This window comes from Etheostoma cragini, chromosome 5, assembly GCF_013103735.1.
Source record: "Etheostoma cragini isolate CJK2018 chromosome 5, CSU_Ecrag_1.0, whole genome shotgun sequence".
Taxonomy (NCBI): Eukaryota; Metazoa; Chordata; class Actinopteri; order Perciformes; family Percidae; genus Etheostoma; species Etheostoma cragini.
Genome location: NC_048411.1, coordinates 28,479,144 through 28,502,308, shown reverse-complemented (window position 1 = coordinate 28,502,308; position 23,165 = coordinate 28,479,144). Strand labels below are relative to the sequence as shown.

At 40.0% G+C, this 23,165-nt stretch overlaps 1 protein-coding gene across 2 annotated transcripts in view; it reads right to left on the bottom strand.

The window, feature by feature from the left end:
• rtkn (rhotekin) overlaps positions 1 to 20,731 on the bottom strand; it is an 81,166-nt gene extending 60,435 nt beyond the window's left edge. The window contains exon 1 of one of the 2 annotated variants that reach the window (XM_034871263.1): positions 20,418 to 20,731. In XM_034871263.1, the coding sequence (XP_034727154.1) occupies positions 20,418 to 20,528 (111 nt within the window). In that variant the 5' untranslated portion in view covers positions 20,529 to 20,731. The remainder of the gene's footprint in view (positions 1 to 20,417) is intronic. The other variant, XM_034871260.1, reaches the window with a different exon arrangement.
• Between the last annotated feature and the right edge of the window lie 2,434 nt (positions 20,732 to 23,165).

Below are 23,165 nucleotides of genomic sequence, written 5' to 3'. Positions count from 1 at the left end.
CAAGACAACAAAGTGTTATTTCTGTGTGACTTGATCCATTTAGTCTACCTTTAGTTTCTCTTTTAATCCGGCAAGAAATTCTGCAGATAATTCTCCCTGCAGTAAAACACAAAGACTGACACCTTATGACAACAGCCTAGAGGCTGAACAGAAACAGACAGAAAACAGCTATTATATCAATGACAGGGCATGCTGGCAGGCAGGCGGGCGACTAGCTCAAACACAGAGCATGGCTGCTTCTTGGCCAGGAGCCACCGAGGACGAGGACAACTCAGGTATTTAGAGACATCAGATTAGTTGTTAGTGCAGAGGCCTAACAGCTTTAGGCCTGACAGGGATTTGTTTTTTGCCGTTTAATGGTGATTACCTACTGATGGGATGGTGGATTAGCAGCTTGGACTGAGTGTAACGGGGCCAGATGTGCTAATGAGCTGCCACCAGGGAGGAGGGAAACCAATATATTACACAATCAGTTCATCCAACACTAATTCAGAGGTTTGATCAAAACAGGAGGGATTACATAGAACAGCAACAGGAAACACTTGTTCTGTAAAAAGATTAGAACATTTGGATAAAATCCTATCTCCCAAACACACACACACACACACACACACACACACACACACACACCCCCCCACACACGGACGGACGGTATGAGATTTTGACGGTATGATAACCTTAAGCAAAAATATATTCACGGTTTCACGGTGTAGCTGTATTGCAATTACAGCTTTAGAATATATTATTTTCAACTTTCCACGCATGCGCACACACACACACACACACACACACACACACACACACACACACACACACACACACACACACTCTTGCATAAGAGGTTATGAGTTATGAGGTTGCACTGCTTTCAAGACAATGTGGAAACCCACCATTGACATGGACATGGACATGCATTCCCAGACCCTTACCATAACCCTAACCATCACAACTAAATGGCTAACCTTAACCCTTACCTTCCCCCTAACCATAACCTGATTCTAACCCTAATCCTTAAACCAAGTCTTAACCCTTTTGGCCCCCCAAAACTGTCTGGACACCTCAAGTATACTGAACTCACGGTTTTTGGACCTTACAAATGTAGTTAAACAAGCACACACACACACACACACACACAAAACACACACACACACACACATAATAGGTTTTGAGAAGGTTGCACTGCTTTCAGGACAATCGCCGGTGCTTTTCTTGTTTCTGAACGGATGTGCGGAGGAATATGGAACACTTCCTGTCCCGTCCATACACCTAATCAGCTGGCGGAAACATGCCTGAGTCGGGGCTGAGAGTCACTCAGCAAGGAGCCAAAAAGATATTACAGATAAGTGTTATATATGGGCTGTTGGCAGGGGAGAAAAGCATTAGATATTTAATGTTAGACAGATTAATATTTGTCCTCTTTTAAAGCATGAGTTATTGGTAAATCAGGTGGACCACTCACAAAAAATACACAACAAAAAGACAAAAAAATATGTCCATTGCAAATGTAAGACTTGTTCAAAGGGTACTGTCTGTTTTCACACGTTATATTGATCGAATTGGTCATCATTTACCTTAGGCATTAAATGCTTGCCCATCTCTACTGTAGACATGGTTTCACCTGCATAAAAGGAAATGTTGGCGCCTTCCCAAAAAGGTTTTAGCCAGCCCCAAAGGAAAATGACCAGCACACAAATGATAAGAACTGAGAGAAAGAACTAAAATCGCAGTTAAGATCCTCTCCAAATGTGATAAAGAGCAATTTACCAAACGACCATTGAACAAGCAGAACATAACCTTAAATATGAGAGGTTATCTCAGTGTTCACATCCTGAGCCTGGCTGCACCAGACTCTCCAGATGATTCATTTAAATCTGAATAATGAATATTACTTTTTTTTTAACCAGTTTTGTTAATTGAGTTTTCATTTACCCAAGTATAATATACATGTGTGTTGACCAAATTGTCAGAAATAACAGGGAAATGCAAAGGCAGTGTCCAAATGACAAAAAATAGCCATGGGGAGATTAATATGAACAATCTGGAGAATTTAAAAACACACACACACACACACACACACACACAGATAATTAGACTTAGAATTAGCATACAAATGTCATTTTCATCTTGTAATCAGCCCTCAGATAGCCGCGCCACCTATCATCTTCACAACTGTAGGGTTTATGCTGAAGGTTTAAAGCTGTCTTTAGTCTAACTCGAAATGTGGCAGCCAGCAGAAACGGGCAGGGAAACAGCTGATGGCCCCAGGCCAGCCGGGGCCCCAGACCACAACAAAGAACCTTGACTGTCATCTAGACCCAATCTAAAAAAACTGAACCCCACCCGGTCCCACACCACGGCTCCCACTCGCCAACTGAGACATAGTACACCGACACAAACCTACACTTACAGTACATACACAAATACACACCCAAGCATAAACAGACATAAACAAACACTCTGTGAACCATGTGAACAAATACACACCCACACACACACACACACACACACACACACACACACACACACACACACACACACACACACACACACACACACACACACACACACAGAAGTGCCTCAAAATAAAAGACGTAGCTGATCGATGGTTTGTTTGTCTAATTATGGCCTGCCAAGCAATTGCCTCCCTGTTGTTTCACACAGATTGAAAAGATATAAAATATGGCAGAATTATCACAGAGCTTTTCTCAGAGTGTTTACACACTTACAGTCAGTTGATGGCACAAGGACAGTGAGAGAATAACAGGCATTTTTTACGCACTGCTAAAGCGCCACGTTTAGGGCTGCAACTACCAATTATTTTCATTGTAGATTAATCTGTAGAGTGTGGTGTTTGGTGTATAAAATATCAGAAAATTGTAAAAAATGAAAAACACGATGGACTAATCAGAAGAGGGCATCATCTTCTCTCGAGGTTCTTTGTGGGAAAGTCACCGGACGACACAATCTTCTGAACATAGTCATACTGAGAAATACAGAGAGAGCTGTGTGGAGCTGATAGTCTTAATTAGCTTTGTATCAACTCATTTGGCAAAAGTTATGCACTGAAGCTTTAACTTAATAGTCAACAACTTATCATTTAATCTTTGCAGATCTAGTCTCATGTATCAAATCTGTTCCTGTGAAAAGTTCGTCACAACAACCTGGACAGATTTGAATATCACAGGACTTCAGCTACACCTGGCTGTGCTACACCAGACACCGGGTCACATCTGTTTGACTTGATGACAGCAGCGTGTGACGAGCTGCGAAACCAGACGGCTCATGGAGAAATCCCCCTGGAGGTCAGTTCTCACTTAGAGAGCATGAAAGAGCTGCGCTGACAGCTATGCAGTCATAACTCAGACACGGGACACGGCGTAATGTCATAACGGTCTACCTTGTTATTAGGTGTGTAATGTCGGAGTGATCTAACTTCTTCTATAGGATTAGATACAGGGTATTTTATAATGACAATGTCGTAAAGAATGCTCCCCTCTATACTGTATCCATGATCAACATATGAATAATATTGCAAGTGAAATGAGCACGGACGGACCTAAGTCACAGACTGTGGATTATCTGTGGGAGTACATACAGTGACAACTAGGACTTCCCACTCTTAGTTTAAAATTAGTTATTTGTAGTTATTTATTACTTCCCGCTAAGATAATGATAATTTTGTTGTCACAACAGAACAGAGGAACATCAAAATATATTAAAGCTCTGATAAATAAAATGTATAAAAATACAAACTTAAGATATGAAACTTAAAGTCCTTTGAAAAAAAAAGACAACTAAAAATTAATAATCAGTGTTGCCAACAGGGACGTTGTAGAGCGGCCCCTGGTGGACAAACTATGCAACGGCAACGCTCATTACGTGGTTGTCCGTTTTTACTTTATTTTTTAAATATTCGTTTAACAAAATCATAAATGATTCTAATGAATGAATATTTAAAAATTATTCTGTTTTTTATCGGCCATTATAAATGTCGATACTAAGAGTTTGGGAAATGCCTAATGCGGTCTGGACTGCAATTATATTGCGCTTTTCTATTCTCAAAAATTAAACAAAGAGCACATATTTGTTGAGTAAATTAATAATTGTTACGTCGAAAAAAAACACATGAGTATTAGTCAACTAATAACTTGTTTAGTCAGGGACAGCCCTAGGAATGACAGAGTAACAGAACAGTCTTTTTAGCAGCTGGTTTGAGGGCCCATCTTATTTCTAGGGCTGCTCCCTCTTACAATGACAAATTGGTCATTTTGGTCTCAGTTGACTAAGATTTCTTTAGTGGATTAGTCATTTTTTTCATGCTGAATGACTTATTACAAAAAAACAAACATATGATCACATTTCTGGTAGACACAAGATTTTAATTGGTGCTTTTGCAAGATTCTCTGTGCACACACGCGCATGCACACGCACACACAGCAGAGCACTTTGGCTTCCGCCCAGAACCATTGCTGATCAGGAACACTACCTCAGCCAGTCACAGGAGACTCACTGCAGCATCTCATCTCATGACTGTGAAGAAGTGCGCAGCTCAGTAAAAGAGAAACTTACTCGTTAGGCAATTCATCTCCATCGATTTCTACCCTCAGGGGCGCAGGCTGTGCAATACCAGAGACAGATATGTGTGGATTTAAAAGGATATGTACACCGAGGCAATTCATTTTGTATTTAATCATATGAATGCTTTCCTTAAGGTATTATTAATGACTGAATGTGAAGTGAATGTCACATCTGTAAAGGAAAGGTGATAAAGAAGGGAGGAAGGTGTGTTTTGGCTCTTGGGAGGCTGCCGGATCTGAAGTGGAGCAATGGCTCCCTCTGCAGAGCAGAAAGAGCAACACAGCAAGATGTGCCCCCTCAGGTTACCATCAGGTAAGTCACACAAGCTGCATCTCATGTTGCTAAAATTGCCTCGAGTCCCTACTCTATCTTAGTCCCTTCCACCAAGGAGAGACGAGAAGAAATCATGGGAGGAAAGAGGAAACGAACAAATGGGTTTTAGAGGGACGAGACGTCCTTTGCTCTGAAGAGTCACATGAATCCGTCAGCTGTACGGGCGGAGTAAGCAACTCCATCAGCTGCATGACTTTAGGGAAGTGTATCCTCGCGTATAGCTCCTCGGCGATCCCTCTTGGGGAAGATATAAGAGCAGCCTTCACCGAGGAGGGACAGAACAACTTCCGGTTCAGCCAAGGAGCTATCATATACCTACAAATGTGTGTAGTTATTGTTGAATAATACTGAGAGAGAGAAGGTTATATGCTCACACTTCCAAGTCTAACGAGATATGATGGAGATGAGCTCCACAGACATGTGAGTGAGCAGTAAAGACAAAGACAGAAACCAACAGACAGAACAAAACTCATTGGTTCATATACAGAGCAAATAAGTCAAGCTTAAAAACCACAACAACAAAAAAAACATAAATGTCTGCACTTTTATGTGCTGTTAGGTCACTTCTGACAGACCATAATACATGTTTGCAGCCTCACCGAGAGGCTGCTGTATGGAGTAAAAGTCTGTCGGGGTAATATGTAAAACAGGAGCCACACATGTAAACATCTGCAGAAACTATTTAAGAATGTAAACATCCGCGGAGGAGACACGAGGAAGAACATTTCTCAAAGTGACAAGCATAACATCTTTAAAGGTTACTGGTTTCTGGTCAGCTAGGGGTGAAACAGAAGAAAGTCTAATGGGGCAAATAACTGTACAACGTCAGTATGTGTGAGTTCTTCCCCCATTGATTAAATTAATTTAAATGTTTTATCTTTCAAAAAGGTCCCAACATGCTGTAGAGTAATGGTCGAGTTAGCATCGGATTTACATTTAATAAAACTGGTTACTGGTGGTATTTTTAAGTTGTCTTGCTTTCAAAACGTTTGAGAACACTGTGTTTTAGTTGTTAACCCTCATGGTGTCCTCGGGTCAAATTGACCCGTTTTCCTATATCAGTGTTCTTTTTAACTCCCCAAAATAACATGATTGATTCCACAATGCTTTTTGGCAAGTACACATCTCTACTTTCATTAATTTTGAGGTGTCTTTTTCAATTTTATAGGATTTGAATAAAAAATTTGAAGTGTTTTGAAGAAGTATTGAGTAAAAGTTGACATATTCTAGTCTGTGATTATCCATCAACATACACTCTTTTGTTGAAATAATTCCTAATTCCTGCTTTCTAAATCAAACATTAGGTATAATTTCCTATAAATGAGATTTATTGATCTTAAATTCCAAAAATAACTAAATCTGAAGGTAATAAGTTAGTGTTACGTAGTATTTAAAATGACAAAAAAGTTAAAACAAATTAATACAAAGCGTCAACAAAAGTGTTGATTTTCAATTTTGACAGGAAGACAACACAAGGGTTAAGAACCCAAAACCCCCAAAAATTCAATTGAAAAATGACAGAACCCAAATCATCAGTCACAAACATCTGGTTTTTCTCATCTGGCTGGCTCGTCACAGTCTCAGCTTTGGGGAATCCCCTGCTGAGAGCCGAGTCGGGATCCCACTTACACATACAGTCATCACAGAATCTGTGAGGAAAAATACATATTATATGCAACAAGAAAAAAGTGCATGACACACTGTAAATGGTTATTTCAAACAAAAATAGAATGTCCACACCAACACTGGAATCCAACGGAGAACAAAAAACAAAGTCCAAATTTTTAAAATCCAACAGGTCACAAAAAAAGGCAGGAAACGCAAACGCACGAAACGAAGAGAGGAGAAGACCCACAGCGAACAACGCACCAGGATAGACGAAAGAGACAAGGGGAGCACAGACACTAAACAAACAGGGTAATGAGACAACGAGGGGCAGGGGACAGGAGGGCTGGGAAACAGGTGGAAAACATCTGGTAATAACAGGGGCGGGACAACACAGGAAGTAAAACTAAAGGCAAGATGAGACTGAGACCGGACTTCCAAAATAAAACAGGAAACAGAACATACAGACACTAAATGGGAGAACACGACAAGAACAACAAGACAAGACCAAAAATACCATACAATAAAAACAAGTAATGACAGAACCAGGAAAACAGACTACCACAATAAAATAAGACAAAAACACCAAACCATAACACTGTGTGGCTCATTACGTGGTCAATCAATGAATGCGCGTTGAGTTTGGTAACATACCAATATGGATGTGACGATCCCTGTTTAACTTGATCTTTTTCCTCTTTCCAGTGCAGTATGTAGTATTTTTTTGACCAATTAATTTCCAATTAAGCACATTAAACATATTTTACAGCTTTTTTTTAACCAATGCAGCCAATCTGGACACTGATGGTTTGTTTTTAGGCAGCAATCACATTTTAAAGTGATGACTAGCGCGGCAACTAACGATTATTTTCATCCTCGATTAACATTTTGATTATTTTTCTCGATGAATGGATTAGTTGTTTGGTCTGTAGACAACGTCCTCAAATGTCTTGTTTTGTCCACAACTCAAAGACATTCTGTTCACCGTCACAGAGCAGAGAATAAACTAGCCAATATTCACATTTAAGATGCTGGAATCAGAGAATTTTTAGTTTTTTTCACAAGAACTTACTTCAATTAGTTGATTTAATAGTTGACACCCTACTGATTATTCTTGGCAGCTCCAGTTCTGACTGCCAGGAGCCTTTTACTGTAGTGCTGACAAAATGGTGCTAACTGGCACTCCATCTGATCCCCCTATTTTGTGCCTTAGCTAATATGATTGCTACTTGCCTCTATACATTTAATTCCTTTTCCAGAAAAGTTTAATTTGACCCTTAATATTTCATAGAATGCTCATAGAGGCATCCGCAGTATGCATCACACCTTCAGACTGGGTGATAAAGTGACTAAATTAGGGCTAGGTCTTTACACACACTTGAACATACATGCTTTTCTCGCCTAAATTTTGATTAAATCACTTAGATCACTTAAAAAAGTGATGCAGTGTCCACATACTTTGGCCCTCTGGGATGTTCCTGAGGTCTATGGGAAGTTAACACTCTCAATTTCTTGTTCCTGGTGTCAGTTTGACTCTAGACCTTACTGACACAGAGCTAAAGAGGTTAGAATAGAGAATTTCTAATTCCGTCCAAGTAAAGCATCTGTAAAACTATAGAAAACACTACTGTAAGCATATTAGATGGGCTACATATGAAATTAGTACCTTAGCCACATGTGTCAACTTTAAACTGAAAAAATCCAGAAGAAAAACGCTCACAAAATGTATATTTTATGAAGTTATTTCTACAGATATGTCTGTGCGTTTTTCTTATTTCCCAAAAAGCCCAAAAAGTGCAAAATACAAAACTTCTCAAATGAAAAAACACATCCACATCACTCACACACATACCTGAAATAACTATATAGTATAGAAATGTATAGAAATAAAAAAGTTTTTGATATGGCTACCAATACATGATTTCAATAACGGTTCCTAAACTATACGTTTTTCTTACCAATTTCATCAAACAAAAAGGAAATTACAACATTATGGCACAACTCTTTTTATGCGTAACGTGGTTTTTCCTGCCGGCCTCTGCGACGTGTAACATTAGACAGCCCAACACAGATGTTATTAGATCTTGGTGGAAGCATGCTGCGTGCTGATTGGCTCATTAACGCTAATGAGATTTGCTCCTTAGAGATTTAAATTGGCTATTGAACGACGAGGCATTTTTTCGATACTCGATAGTTTAGAGGCAATTCGGTCGATGCTTGTGAAGTATTGAATTCAGTACCCAGCCCTAGTCGAACTCCAACACCGAGATATGCTGATCTCTTTGTCTTTCTTAAGGTAGGCAATAATGGAAAACTAGCAACGGACACGATAAAAGTAATTGCTGAGACAGCAGGGACAACACGACAATACAACAAGATGTGACACCGCACCGTCTGCCACTGGGCCCAGTAAACAAACCCATTAAAACACAGGCGTGCTGGCAGGGACTCGTGCACGATGCAGCATGCAGGGAAGGCAGACATGCATAATAGACCCATCTGCTCCCACAAAGTTAAACACCTGCTCGGCATCATCAAAACAAAGAGCAACATCATCGGTGGTTGTGCCCCTTTGCTCTCTCCCTCTTTAGATACAGTTTGCAATTTAGACCCGATGCTGTGCTAAATTATTTGCACGAAGATTCTTTTTTGTTAACAGCACAAGGGCGGAACTGCAATAGAACGGCCACATCCATCAACTCCACACCTCCAGCCTGTTACACACGGTTCACAGTGAGCTTGTGGGTGACTTCACTTGAACTCATCACTTTGTAACTCAAAATGAAAACAAATTCAAATCAGTGCAGGAATACACACTGACACACACAGACAAACACAGACACACCCAGACACACACACACACACCTCAACATTCTGCCGTATCGATTTCTTTCACAGTGCATTCCTCTGTATGAAAGAGAGGCCCTGACTCCATCTATTTCACAATAACGTCATGTAGGTATGTGATGTGTAGAAGCGAAAGGATAAAAAGCCTCTTTGTCCAGAAACAAATGAAAGAAGAGACTTGAATAGAGCGAACAGCAGGAATGATGTAGCAGGATACGCTGACATAGACATGCCCCATATTCTTCAGCCTTATTGCCAATGTTGAATTCAAGGGTAATGACTTGTCCCTGGTGAAGTTACAGGCTAAACATAGCGCATAGTGTTGTTATGGATTCGTAGAGTGCAAAGTTACTTTTTGGCGCTGTCTATGGGAGTTTACGCTACCTTATTGGAAAGTGTTACTTATATTTTCAACTTCAGTCCACAGTTGACCCGTTTGGCTTGCAAGTGCACAAAATTGTAGCAGAAGCCAGACATTTCTGCTTTGTGTGTTCCCAATGTTATAACGGTAAAACATAAACAAACCAGACACCTTCATTCTGATAACTCCAGTAAGACTTATAAAATAGGTATAGACAATCCGTGTTAAACAGATCCAACTATTTCTCAAGGTGTCCCGCATAGCCCTTTTTTTTTTTTTTCTTCTTTACAGAGAATGACCTTAGAAACAAGGTTTCTCATGTTTCCAAGCCCTCTGTTATAAGTCAAAGGGGCCTGACAATAAGTGTCCAGGACTGTAAATGAAACCACACATTGGAATCCGTGTGTGGGTGTCTTTTTGCAAATGTTTAACAGAGCAGTACACAGTAGGGGGTCTTAGGTTCACAGGAAGAAGATACCTTTGGCATGAGGCAGTCAAGGTCTGTGGTACAGTGTGTTAGCGCCAGGATGGATCAGGCTCAACCTAGGTTTAGGTTAAGGTCTCTGGTGGGGTGTGTATCCAGGGGCAATAGATTAAAAGATAAAGAGACATAAAACAAAAAGTAATCTTCTACGGCTGTCTAAAGGTGAAGACAAAGGAGGCCTTCCCTTATAGTGTAATCTGGATCAGGGAAGTAGGTTAGCCCTACAGTACATGACAAAAAAAAGACCAATTTTCCTGCTATGTCAGGGGAGCTGAGCCTCAAAGAAGTGGAGTGGCCCACATATTGTGGCTCTCCTTGGAGAGGGAGGCGCTGAGGTTGATAGATGGGGAGAATGAAAGGACACAGAGGCAGCAGTATAGAGCCATAGTATGTTTCTTTAATGGCTACCAATTTCATTATAATTAGGATGTCAATTTTACAGGATTATTCTTTTCCTTATCAACTAGGCCTGCACGATGCAAGGAAAAATCCGAATTACGATTTTTTAGCTTGGAACAAAGTGTAATGTTTATTGCACACATGAACCATGACAAAACAAAACAAATTGGTAGTACCGTACGTAGATTGTTTTTTGGCACCTATAGCACATTACACATCAACACAAACACGTAACATTGAGGCTTCGATGAAGAGAAGGGAGAGCATTTATACAGTCTGTTTAAAATGCACAGAAGAAAGTAGCAGTGTTTGTGATGTAGTCAGCTCGTGAAATTAAATGAGATTGAAGCCATTTTTTTATTGCTTTTTTCTAATATTTTGACATTTTTTAAAAATGCTTTTTTTAATGTTTTGGGTGTTTTTTCAATTTTTTTGGATATTTTTAATGTTAAAATTTTCAGCGCTTATTTCGGCGACCCATTTTTTATGACAGAAAAAAGACAAACGGGTCAAATTTGACCCAAGGACAACATGAGGGTTAAAAACCCCAAAAAACAAAGATCGTACTTATTTAAAAATTCAATCGTGAACAGGGTGAATCAAAATTGCAATTTTATAACAATCAATCATGCAGACCTATTAGCAACTATCAGATTTTCCCAAATGATGTGCAGATTTGTATGCATTGCATTATTAAATGGCCTGAAAAAAATACAGTGCAAATACAGTAGCTGCTGTAAATGGAGCACGCCCTCTGACACCCCCCCAAAAATTATCTTATTGCACCTTGTTAAATGTGAATATTTTTGGTTTCTTCACTCCTCTGTGACATTAAATTGAAAATCGTTGAGTTGGGGACAAAACAAGACGTTAGATGACGTCATGCTGGGCTTTGGAAAACACTGATTTGCATTTTTTTACAATTTTATGACATTTTAGAGACCCAATAACTAATCGACTGAGAAATATTCCAAACAAAATTCATAGTGATTGTTAGTTGCAGCTCTAGTTTGCGCTGAGCCCCGAATGTTTACTGCTTCTGGCTCAGATCCAAACCTATAGTCTAAGATAGTGTATAAAAAGGGCTGAACCAAAATCCTTCCATTGTCACATTTTCTCCCGTATTACACAGTTAAAATAGAGAGCCAAAAAGGGACTGGCACAGCAACGCTTCTGGGTTACTCTGATTCAAAAGCATTTGCCACTTCACTTACCAAGGTGGTTACTAAATAAGACAGGTTTGATGATGCATGAAGGAAGTTTCCCATCTGGGAGAGTGGCTAAGTTTCCAGTGATTACACCACCATCTATCTCTCCATCTGTCTGTTAACCAAGTCCCTGCCAGTGACAGCCTTGCTTAGAACCGCGCACACTGTGTGAACAAAGCCTGTCTATGTCTGGTAATCTGCATTGGACCTTGCTCAAGGAGGCACTGCTGCTTAGTCACTGTCTGAAGCTGTGTGTCTGGGATCCAGAGGCTGACAAACTGCAGCTATCATGAATGACTAATGACAAATTAAAAACAGCAGCTTTCATTCACATGGAGATGCGGACAACTGTGAATTGGATACTGACAGTATATGTGACTCACTTCCTGTATGTGTACAAACACGTCTGTTTTCTGAGTGAAGTCCTGTACTGTATCTGCGGTTGGTTGGGGTTTACTTGCAACATTAGCAACAGACCCCCAGCTGTTAAACTGGACCCTGACACCAGTTGCCACATACAGCCACAGGCAAGTAACCACATTCCACGGCACAAACACTTATGCCTAAAGACTTGTATGGCCCTCACATGGAAGCAGTCTAATGCTCTGTATCCATTAGCAGCAAAAAGATCACTAATTAGCATCAGAACCATAGACTCCAAAACTAATGGACGAAGCTTCCGGGTCTGAAAAGTGAAGCCACTGCAGAAGTACCTTAAACCTACACTGGCCCGAAAAGATGTCTGTTTCTATAGAAGTCTATGAGTATTACCTCAGTAAACTTTTTCATAACAAGTTTATGTCCTCATTTGCTAGTTTCAAGTCTTCAACCCAGCATAATGTATACTTAGTAAATTATGGTCCCATTTATTTTAAAAATAAAGCAAGATAAAGCAGGGAATGCTTTAGGGCGTGGCCACAAGCTGACCTGTCAATCATGATAGAGGCCTAGCATTGCTTATTTATGGCACTGTGTACATTTAAATAGACCTGAACTTGTTTTTGGGGGTTGTCCATGTTTTATCTTAACCCTTGTGTTGTCTTCCCATCAAAAGTAAAAATTAACACCTTTGTTGACGCGTTTTATTGATTTTTTAAAAACCTTTTCTTACGTTTTTGTCCCATTTTTCAACACTTTTGTCACTTTTTTTTTACATTTAACACTGCGTATCATTATTAACTTTAGTTTTACAGTTATGTTTGGAATCTATGGTCAATAAACCTCATTTATAGGAAATTAACCCTAATGTTTGAGTTAGAAAAGCAGAAATGAGTAATTATTTAGACTAAAATTAAAGGAATGTATATTGATGGATAATCACAGACTGGAATATGTACTGATGATTTATACTTGCCAAAGAGCGTTGTGTGGAATCAATCATGTTATTTTGGGTAGATAAAGTGAACACTGATATTGGAAAACGGGACAATTTGACCCTCTCACTCTGTGTTTTCACTTCATTAAAGTTGATTGGATGATTTTGGTCCCCCATAAATGTCTTGTTCATCATTCTACTAAAAAAGCTAGCGCGCTAGCACTAACGTTAGCTGGTAACTTAAGGGAAACTACTGCAATACATGCAGATGAATAGTGCCAGTACCAGGAAGTTTGCGTTTACCCGCCGGTAAATCTCTTGATAACTCGCTTCATAGGGTTGATAATCTGCAACGTTCCCCCTTTAGCATTTAGCTTAGCACAGCGCCAAAAACATCACTGGCTTGGCCGTGTCATCCTCCCCAGCTTGGGAAAAACATCCAGTTAAAAAAAAGATGGCAATGTATGAAATTTGGCAATCCACAAATCAATGCGTGACACCACGGATGCTACCTGCCCTACCTTTACAGTCTGTGAGCAGGACACTGGAACAAAGCAACAAATAAGGAAAAAAAGACATGAACATGAAAGTATTTCTAATATTTCAAAACACAAAAATTGCAAAAACATCTTGATATGCTCATTTTAATTAAGGGAAAATTTGAACTTCATGGTGCTATTTTTACTCTCCAAGCCAAGCATTGAATGGTTGTACAGCATGTCCAGTCAGTGGGACTCAGATAAGATAAGGCTGTGAAAGGAAGCGCTGTCCTTGAAAGGCCAGCGCAGAAGGACATCCGGTGAGTATGAGACTAATGTTGTGAGCGTGTGTGTGGGTCATATTAAATAGAAAAGAGCTTCAGGGCCTTCAAGGTGCATGAACAAGTGAACAAAGTATATGAGAATCGTCAGCTGTGGTTTCGATAGCTCACACAGGGAAAATTAACAAGATTTTCACTGCCTCACAGCTAGGACATTACATGAATCACACCTGATGTATAACATTTCCTCACTCACAATAGGCCTACTGTATTACATGATAAACTGCAACATAACCTTGCCTAGTTGCATAAAAAAGATAAAGAATGTGCGTATGTGAATTCAATGGTGAAAGACTTAAGAATCTTTATTAAAACTACTTTCGCTAAACACATTGGGCAAACAGTCCAGTTCTTACCATGAGAACAATAGCAGTACATAGGCTGAGTTTTACCCACAGCTTGAAGCAACTGAGATTAAACCATTTTTCATTTCTGCAGGCACTCAAGAGGATGAGTGGGAACAAAAGTGCTCTACAATGACGTTCACACAAAGCTTGTGTAATAAAGAAAGTTAAACATTTCCTGGTTAAAATAGCACTCAGCAAACCAAAGAAAGTCTCCAATCAGAATGCTCTAGTGGTGGAGCTTTCTTTGACAGGAAGAGTCTCAGAAGGGCTAAACTTTTTTCCTGGCATCTCCCTCGTAGTGTTCAACATGCCAGAAAGCTCTGGGGCTGCACAGGCACACTTTAGAGTTCAGATAGACTCTCACAGAACTCTATAGACCAGTCTTGTGAACTTTGACAAGTTCTGGTAGAACATATTCACTCTTCACACCGTTGTCCTTAGGTCACATTGACCCGTTTTCCTATATCAATGTTCTTTTAAACTACCCAATTGGAATTGCCCAAAATAACATGATAGATTCCACACAGCCCTCTTTGAGGGGATTTTGATGGGTAATTTTGGGGCGTCTTGTTAAATTTTATAGCATTTGAAAAAAACTACTGAAGTGCTTCTGAAATAGTTTTGGGTAAATGTTGACATATTCCAGTCTGTGATTAGCCATCAACATCCATTCCTTTAATTTTAGTCTAAAGAATTTTCCTAATTTCTGCTTTTCTAACTCAAACATTAGGTATAATTTCCTATAAATGAGGTTTATTTACCATAAATTCCAAAAAGTAACAGTAAAATTAAGTCCATAAGTTAGTGATACGTGGTGTTGAAAAAAAGTTTAAAAAAAGTGACAAACATTTGAAAAAAGTATTTCCTTATATATTGACCATACATTCCCAAAATACCTGTAAAACTTAAGTTAATAAGTTGGTGTTACGTTGTGTTGAAAATGGAGAAAAAAAATGGAAAAATTTAAAAAAGCTTCAGAAACGTAAGAAAAACTTAAAAAGATTGATAAAAAGCATCAACAGAATTGTTGATTTTCAATGTTGACGGGAAGACAACACGAGGGTTTAGAACCCCCAGGCCCATGAGCCCCTTTCCTGGCATGTCGTGCCCCAGCACAGGGCTGGGTTTTGGGCTACAGTGCAGCGATGGCTCATTTTTCTCTGGCGACACTGAGCTGCTTTCAGAGAGAGAATCTGGAGAGGTTTTGGCATCCCTTGAAAACAACTCTTTTCCTCGATGGGGGAATTGGTCTGAGGGGCTTCCTCTTACTGGCAAAAGTGTCGTCCTGGCAACATCTATATGAACCCGCCCTCTGTGTAAATGGGGAAGCAAATACATATGCTTACAGGCGGAGTTCATCACAGCTTTCTGCCAGGTCACATTACACGCTAGCGGAAGCCACAGTAAGAGGCTGCTGAACATGAGGCTGCCTCTGAACTAAAAAGCATACATCCAAGCATCTGGAGTAAACACATCAGTTAGACAATACCCCAGACTCGGGGGAAATGACACCATGGCCGACGGTTTCCAGTGATAAAAGCAAGATAGAGCTGCAAAGTAATTGAATCTCAAATAGTTAGCAACAATTTTGATAAGCGATTAATCGGTTTGAGAAAAAGTGTTTCTGATTCCAGCTACCTAAATGTAAATGTTTTCTAGTAACTTCACTTCTCTATGACAGTTAACTGAATATTTGTAAGTTTTGGACAAAACAAGATATTTGAAGATGTCATCTTTGTCTTTGGGAAACACTGATCAATTTTTTTTTTTATTATTTTCTGTAATATTTTTGGACTAAAACAAGTAATCGATTGATCGGCAATTTAATCAACAAATTTATTCACTTTGAAAAAATTAACCCTAACCTTAACAAGTAAAACAATTCTCTAACCGATAAACTAAGTATTTATAAGAGCTTTTTCCTTTGAAAATGTATGACTTTGCATTTAAAAAACAAAAACATTGCATCACTTCACTTACATTTCAATATAGGAGTAACCGCATTACTGTTGGGGCCACACATTCTTTTATGGTGGGTGAATATATGCGGAGCAAGGGAAACACCCATATTATCCAAATTTTAACTACAGCCACTAGTGCGTTCAGTTTGGGTACTCACGGGTGAGAGTGTGAGGATCTACAGGGTGGAGAAGGGCAGAGCACCAAAACCAACCAAACCGCAACCCAAAGCTGTTTAAGCTTGTACTCAACACAAATGCCAGACTCCCAGACCTTGCCATACTATACACTCCTGCAGACTGGGAGAGAGTGTGGTGGTATGGGTGTGTCATCACACACACGTAACCACTTCCTGGCCCTGGATAGCTGGTGGTAGCCAAAGTGGTGTGGACCATCCTTGAGTTAAACATAAGTCGGAGCATTAAAATACAAGACATTCCATCCCCACCTCCATGATAATAACCGCAAAAGCCCAAGCTCCACTGCAGGCCTGGGTGGCTTCAGCTGAAACAGAAGAGCCGGCGAGGATCGAGACAGAGCCGAGTCCACAGACACACTGGTGGGCTTGTGGATCAGAGAGGAGGGATGCAGAAAGCAGATGTTTTCTCTGTTCCCACTGAGAACAGCAGGCAGAGGATCAACAGGATGGCTGCAGAATGGATTTCTGTATGAGCATGTAATCTTTTGCTCCGTTTCCCATTCTCCTTCCACTCTCTGACCATACTGCCACAGCACATTGATTCAGCAGCTAACCTCAGAGGATGTGGAGTCGGTACTTCTCTTGATAATGCCAAGATATTTGAATTTTAGTCACATAGAAACAACATAGCCGAGGATATAATATGTCTGAACGTCAAAATGGCACCTGGCAATATTTTCAACATTTTAATCTTATATTTCAGCACATACTCAACACAAATCCTCTGGTCTGGTTTCTATGGTTTCTAGATTCATAATAGAAGTCTTAGAAAAAGGGCATGTACATTTTTCTATTGCCATTTTAGTGCATTCAAAAGATTCTACCAGCAATACCCCTTAACAACAAACATTCAATGCGAAATTTGTAAGCTAATCACATCTCTCTGCTGTGAGAAGGGTCTAATACGAGAGTTTAGGTTAGATAACTGGGAGTTCTTAAAACAATTCTCTACCAAATACACATTGTCACTGCCCACATACATACAAATGAGTTTTTAGAACAAAAGTGGCACCACCCACCTTGGGTTCGTTCCAACAAACGATACTTTTCCATCAGCTGTTTCTGCATTGTAAATTTCATTCTCTGATAACATGTCATTGACCGGCCCAAATTACAGACAAACCACCTTCCCATACATACATTTACATGAGAGGTTCGGATGTTGCCACGTGATGTTCCTCTGCATGGTGGAAAGGGGCTGCTTTCACACTGGGGTACCCTGCTCCATTGAAATGCTACAGACAGGTTCCACAGTGGCATTGACAGAGCCCTAACACACAGAGCCAGAAGTCCCTGAAAGAGCATCATTAGCATTGGCAACAAAGACAGAGACACAAATTAATCTTGTATGAGAACCAGCAAAGAGCGGATTACACAGTTAGGGAAGCAGTGATTGTTTGCTGAGAAAAGAAAGGAAGTCTTTACCATGATAAATAACTAATAAACAGACTAAACAGGATGAAGCACTACAAGTGAGTATGGGAATATTCCTGAAGATGAATAGGACGGTTGTTATGTTAGTCTCCTTTTTTATGCCCTTTTCATTTGCGTATGTAGACCAGTCCTCTTTTCTAGTGCTGCAACTAACGATTATTTTTTATTGTTGATTAATACGTTGATTATTTCATTGATTAATCAAAAGTTGTTCGGCCTATGAAATAAAGTGAGCATGAAAAATGAAAAATAAAGGAGCAGTGTTTCACAAAGCCCAAGATGAAGTCCTCAAATGTCTTGTTTTGTCCACAACTCAAAGATATTCAGTTTACTCTCACATAGGAGGGAAGAGACTAGAAAATATTCACATTTAAGAAGCTGGAATCTGAAATTCTTTACTTTGTTGTCATAAAAAACAACTCTCAACCAACTAACCAATTAACCTATTGATGAAATAGTTGCCGATTAATTTAGTAGTTGGCAACTAATCTATTTATTGATTCTTCTTTGCTGTTGAATGTCGAGAATAATGACAATAATGACCATTGCCTGTTTTTTTATTATTTTCTTTTCTTTTCCAGAAGCATGTAAAGAACAGTCCTCCTCTTTCCACTTCTGCGCCCTCCTCACCTAACCCTCAACTGACCCCGCAAGCCAAATAAAGTACATTAATAAATATTATACAAGGTAAGTCTTGAATGTACCACTGCCTAAGAAAGGCCATGATCCACTGCTCTCTTATCACATTGCCTCTGAAGAATATTGCCTACACTCACATCAACTCACATCATCTGAAAATAAACCTAAACACATGAGATAATTCACTTCTGCCTACAATACTGATCACACATTTAACCACATAAGCACTACTGCATCTCCAGGAGGCGTTATGTTTTATTGGCCTTTACGAGCCTGTGTGTCAGATATGAATTTACGCCGCTCAGACACCAGATCAGACTCATTCTGACTGCATATCAACACAAGTGTGCCTGAATCTCCGGGGGTTACTGGCATTTTGCTGTGATATGAGTGTGCATGTGCTGACAATGTGTGTGCCTGCACACACACATGGGCAGGACAAAAAAAGCAAGATATATTCAGAGGGGAAAGCAGAGAGACAGAATCAATACCCCATCTTTTTTCTATTTGCTGTATTGCACCCATAACATTCCTTACAGATCCTCTTACCGTTGACTCCCTCACCTTTTCTCTATCCATGAAACTCTCTTGCACATACACATCCCTCTTTTTTCTGTCTTGTATCACCATAACAGTTCTCTGAATCTGACCTTCCAAAACCATGTTCAGCTAAAATGTTGTTTTTATAGCTGCAGCGACTAAGCGATGGATCAATCGTTAAAGTAATTTTCCATGCAAAAATGGAAAAAAAGCAGTTTTCAGCCGCTCAAACATGGACGTTTTCCTTGCTCTTTTTGGCTTTATATCACTATAAACTGAATATCTTTGGACTGACAAAACAAGACAATAAAAAAAACACCACCTTGGAATTTGAGAAACTGGAAGGGACATTTTACAGACCAAACGATTAATCGAGAAAATAATCGGCACATTAATTAATATGAAACATGTTGCTGACTGATTAACCAAGAGGAAGCAAAATAACATGCAAACTGCCTCCGGCACAGAGGAAAGCGACAAGTGTGTGTGTTTGTGTGTGAGAGAGGACGATAATGGAAATGGACAAGAGGGAGGACTTTACATCAACACAGCATTGAAGAGTAGAGAAGAGTGATCCAGCAATAAACAGCTGAGAGGGATCCACAGGGTACAGCTCTGACCCAGTTCTCAAATGTTGGATGCAGCCCTTTTTGAACTCAAAACTAAAGCTAAAAATAAATAAATAAATAACTAAAGCAGTTAAAAGAGACATACAAATGAGCCAAGGCACTCAAGAGCAGGTTTGAAAATCAAAGACAGCTGATCAAGGTGAATGTCAAGAGAAGAAGACACCTCTTGAGAACAAAACTGCAAAAGAAGCCTTTAGCCTTCTGCATTTTTAAAAAGCAATGATGAAAACAAATGCCAAGTAATAACCACTGGAAATGGCCAGCATCACAACAAAACTATACAATATTAAACCATGAGAATATTAAAACAATATCATGAGGAGATGGAACATAAAACATCACACTTAAGTTACTATAGACCCACTACTTAGTAGCACAGGCACACTTCTAAGTCTCAGAATGGATATTATTGCTTTTTCGGTTTAGAGTGGAGTCAAATACTAAGTAGTTTGGAAATGGTGCAATTAACCGTTTTAATTTGAGCAGGAGTACGTGAACTCAGCAGAAGAGCTCTCCAATGGACTTTAATTAAGACATGGTCCAAATCAAAGCAGGGTCCACACACACACACAGAAGGCTCCAGAACATGATTAAAAGTGTGTCAAAGGAGTTTGCAGAGGGAGAGAGATCAGTCCAAGTTGTAAACAGACAGTCCCCACATTGTGCGTGTGTGCGCGAATGTGTGTGTTCGTGTGTGTCGGTGATAACAGGCTGGGTTACCTGTGATGTGTCCAGGAAAACGCTCTTTCTGAACTTCCCTCGCCGTATCTCCATTTCAAGAGCCGAGCCGCGGGCGACGGTCGCTCTCGCTGTTTGATTACGGCAGAACATCGTCTCTGCTTTCGGCCAACTTCACGGATAGTCCCGTGTGTGTGACCGTAATAACTCAACTGGGCTCAAAGGGAGGAATCGCTTCGGAAAGTGCCAAACAGCCCCAGCGCAGACCCAGGTGGTCCAAAACGGCCCCCGCGGGGGAAAACCCAAGGGATTAAGGCAAGCCCCGAAACAAACACTGACGTTTCTTCTGATGTGTGGGGCCAAGACTGAAGCTAGACTCAAGGGATTTACAGAGCCTTCCTCTACAGCTGACTTCTCACTTTCCCAAACACTGCCCCTTGTGCGCGTAACAGTGACACGGTGACACCCCATGTGGTGGAGCTGGGACCTTACCCTGTTCTGGATCCGGAGACCCCTACCGGTGATGAAGGCCGGGTGGAGATTTACTAAACTACCATCAGTAAATCTATATATATCTATACTTATATATATATTTATATTTATACACACAGTACAGACCAAAAGTTTGGACACACCTTCAATGCGTTTCCTTTATTTTCATGTCTATTTACGTTGTAGATTATCACTGATAGCATCATAACTATGAATGAACACATGTGGATTATGTACTTAAGAAAAAAGTGTGAAATAACTGAAAAGATGTCTAATTTTCTAGTTTTTTTTTCAAAATAGCCCCCCCCCCACCCCCCCCTTTGCTCTGATCACTGCTTTGCCCACTCTTGGCATTCTCTTGATGAGCTTCAAGAGGTAGTCACCTGAAATGGTTTCCCAACAGTCTTGAAGGAGTTCCCAGAATGCTCAGCACTTGTCGGCCCTTTTGCCTTCACTCTGTGGTCCAGCTCTCCCCAAACCATCTCGATTGGGTTCAGGTCCGGGGACTGTGGAGGCGCAGCACTCCATCAATGTTCTTGTTGGTCAAATAGCCCTTACACAGCCTGGAAGTGGGTTTATCCCAATAAAATGGGAAATTACAGTGTTGCAGCAGCAAAATCAGTCACACAGCCCTGACTATAAATATAATTGAATACTAGGATACAATATGCATACATAAAATAACAATAGGAATAAAATACAAGAACATATTTACAAGTTGGGAATACAAAAATGTGCAGAAGTCTTATCTAGCACCCAGTGATGACGTGATAAAGAGTTTCATTGCCTGTGGTGGGAGTGATTTCCTGTGGAGGTCCGTGCGACATCGAAGCTGCCGGAGCCTCTTAGAGAAGGCTCTCCTGTGATGGACCAGTGGGGGGTGTAGGGGGTGGAGAGGGGGGTCGGGGTCATTCATCAGCAGGGATGAAGCATGCCACCCCATGTGCGCACGGCAACAATTCTTTCACCAACATTTGTATCTTCTTTTCTTTTTAAAAAACAAACATTTGTTGTAATCGGACAGACAAGAACAGCATAACATGGCACATAGAAAACAGAAAAGAGACAAGGGATCAAATGTAGCAGCTGTAGTATCCACGGTCATTTATCCGTACGTCCATAGGTGTATGTTTACATGAACACCAATCAGCAGTTGTCTATCTCAACGCCATATAGTACACATGGCACACAAAAGATAAACTCAATAATTAACAAAAATAAAAATAAAAAAAACGCTCCCTATCATTCCAACCATCCACATCCATTTTGTTGTTCTTAAAGAATTTGAAGAAAGCGCTCCAAATTTTCTAAAACTTGCCATGCCTATTTTTTGTTGTGTAACTTTTCTTTTTCTTTTCTAAAGCTACGTAAAAACATATGTATCTTTGTTTATTTCATACTGGCATAGGCTGTAACTTGCAAAACATAGCTCGCTAAATCCAAAAAGCAAATGTAGAAGGCCACAACATAGCCTAAACTTCCCTTTAAATGTCCTTTTAAAGGGGAACACGCCTCCTAAATGTAGAATCCCAATATGTGACTTCCATCACAGAGGAAATATGGCATCTCAAAGCCACCAGAGAATTAGGCTAAGTCTCAAACTTATGAAGGCCATCTTCATCCACTTCGCCATAGACAACAAATAGTGTATTTTATTGTCTTTTCTTTTTTTATTGTACCCAAGTGACTTTTTATTCTATTGTATTGTTCTCAGTTGTGGCAGAGAAAATGGCCTCATATACTCAGAACGTTCCCCTGGTTGCTCTTAGTGTCATCTATAACATCTTTTCAATTCATTGTCTATGGAGCACTTCCACACTGTATCCTTGATGACATCATTAGTTTGAGATTTAGACTCTATTTGGGAAAGTTGTTCATGTTTACTAATGTATTTGGACAGTCTAAAGCCCTATTTGTACAGGACTAGTTTTCGGGGGATGTCCTGTTACCCTTGGAGTAAAATCACAGACAACCTCCGCAATTATCACAAATGACTAGGTCTCCATACTAGTCCCATTGAAAAGGGCTTTAGACCACATGCATGACATGTATGAATTTTGAAAACCAGCGTAGTTCCCCTTTAAGTAGTGTCAAAGTAAAGTTAAGCATTACCCCACACTGTAGAACCGTACCTAATTTTATTTGTATATCACACTCACTTACAAATGTGTCTGTAGGGGTTCAAATAAGCTGAATGTATCCATGAAAGGTACTTTTCACAAATCAAAGTTATCAACTGAGAGCTGTACCACTCCAATTTCTATGGAGTTCAACCTGACATATTGTTGGAAAGCTCGA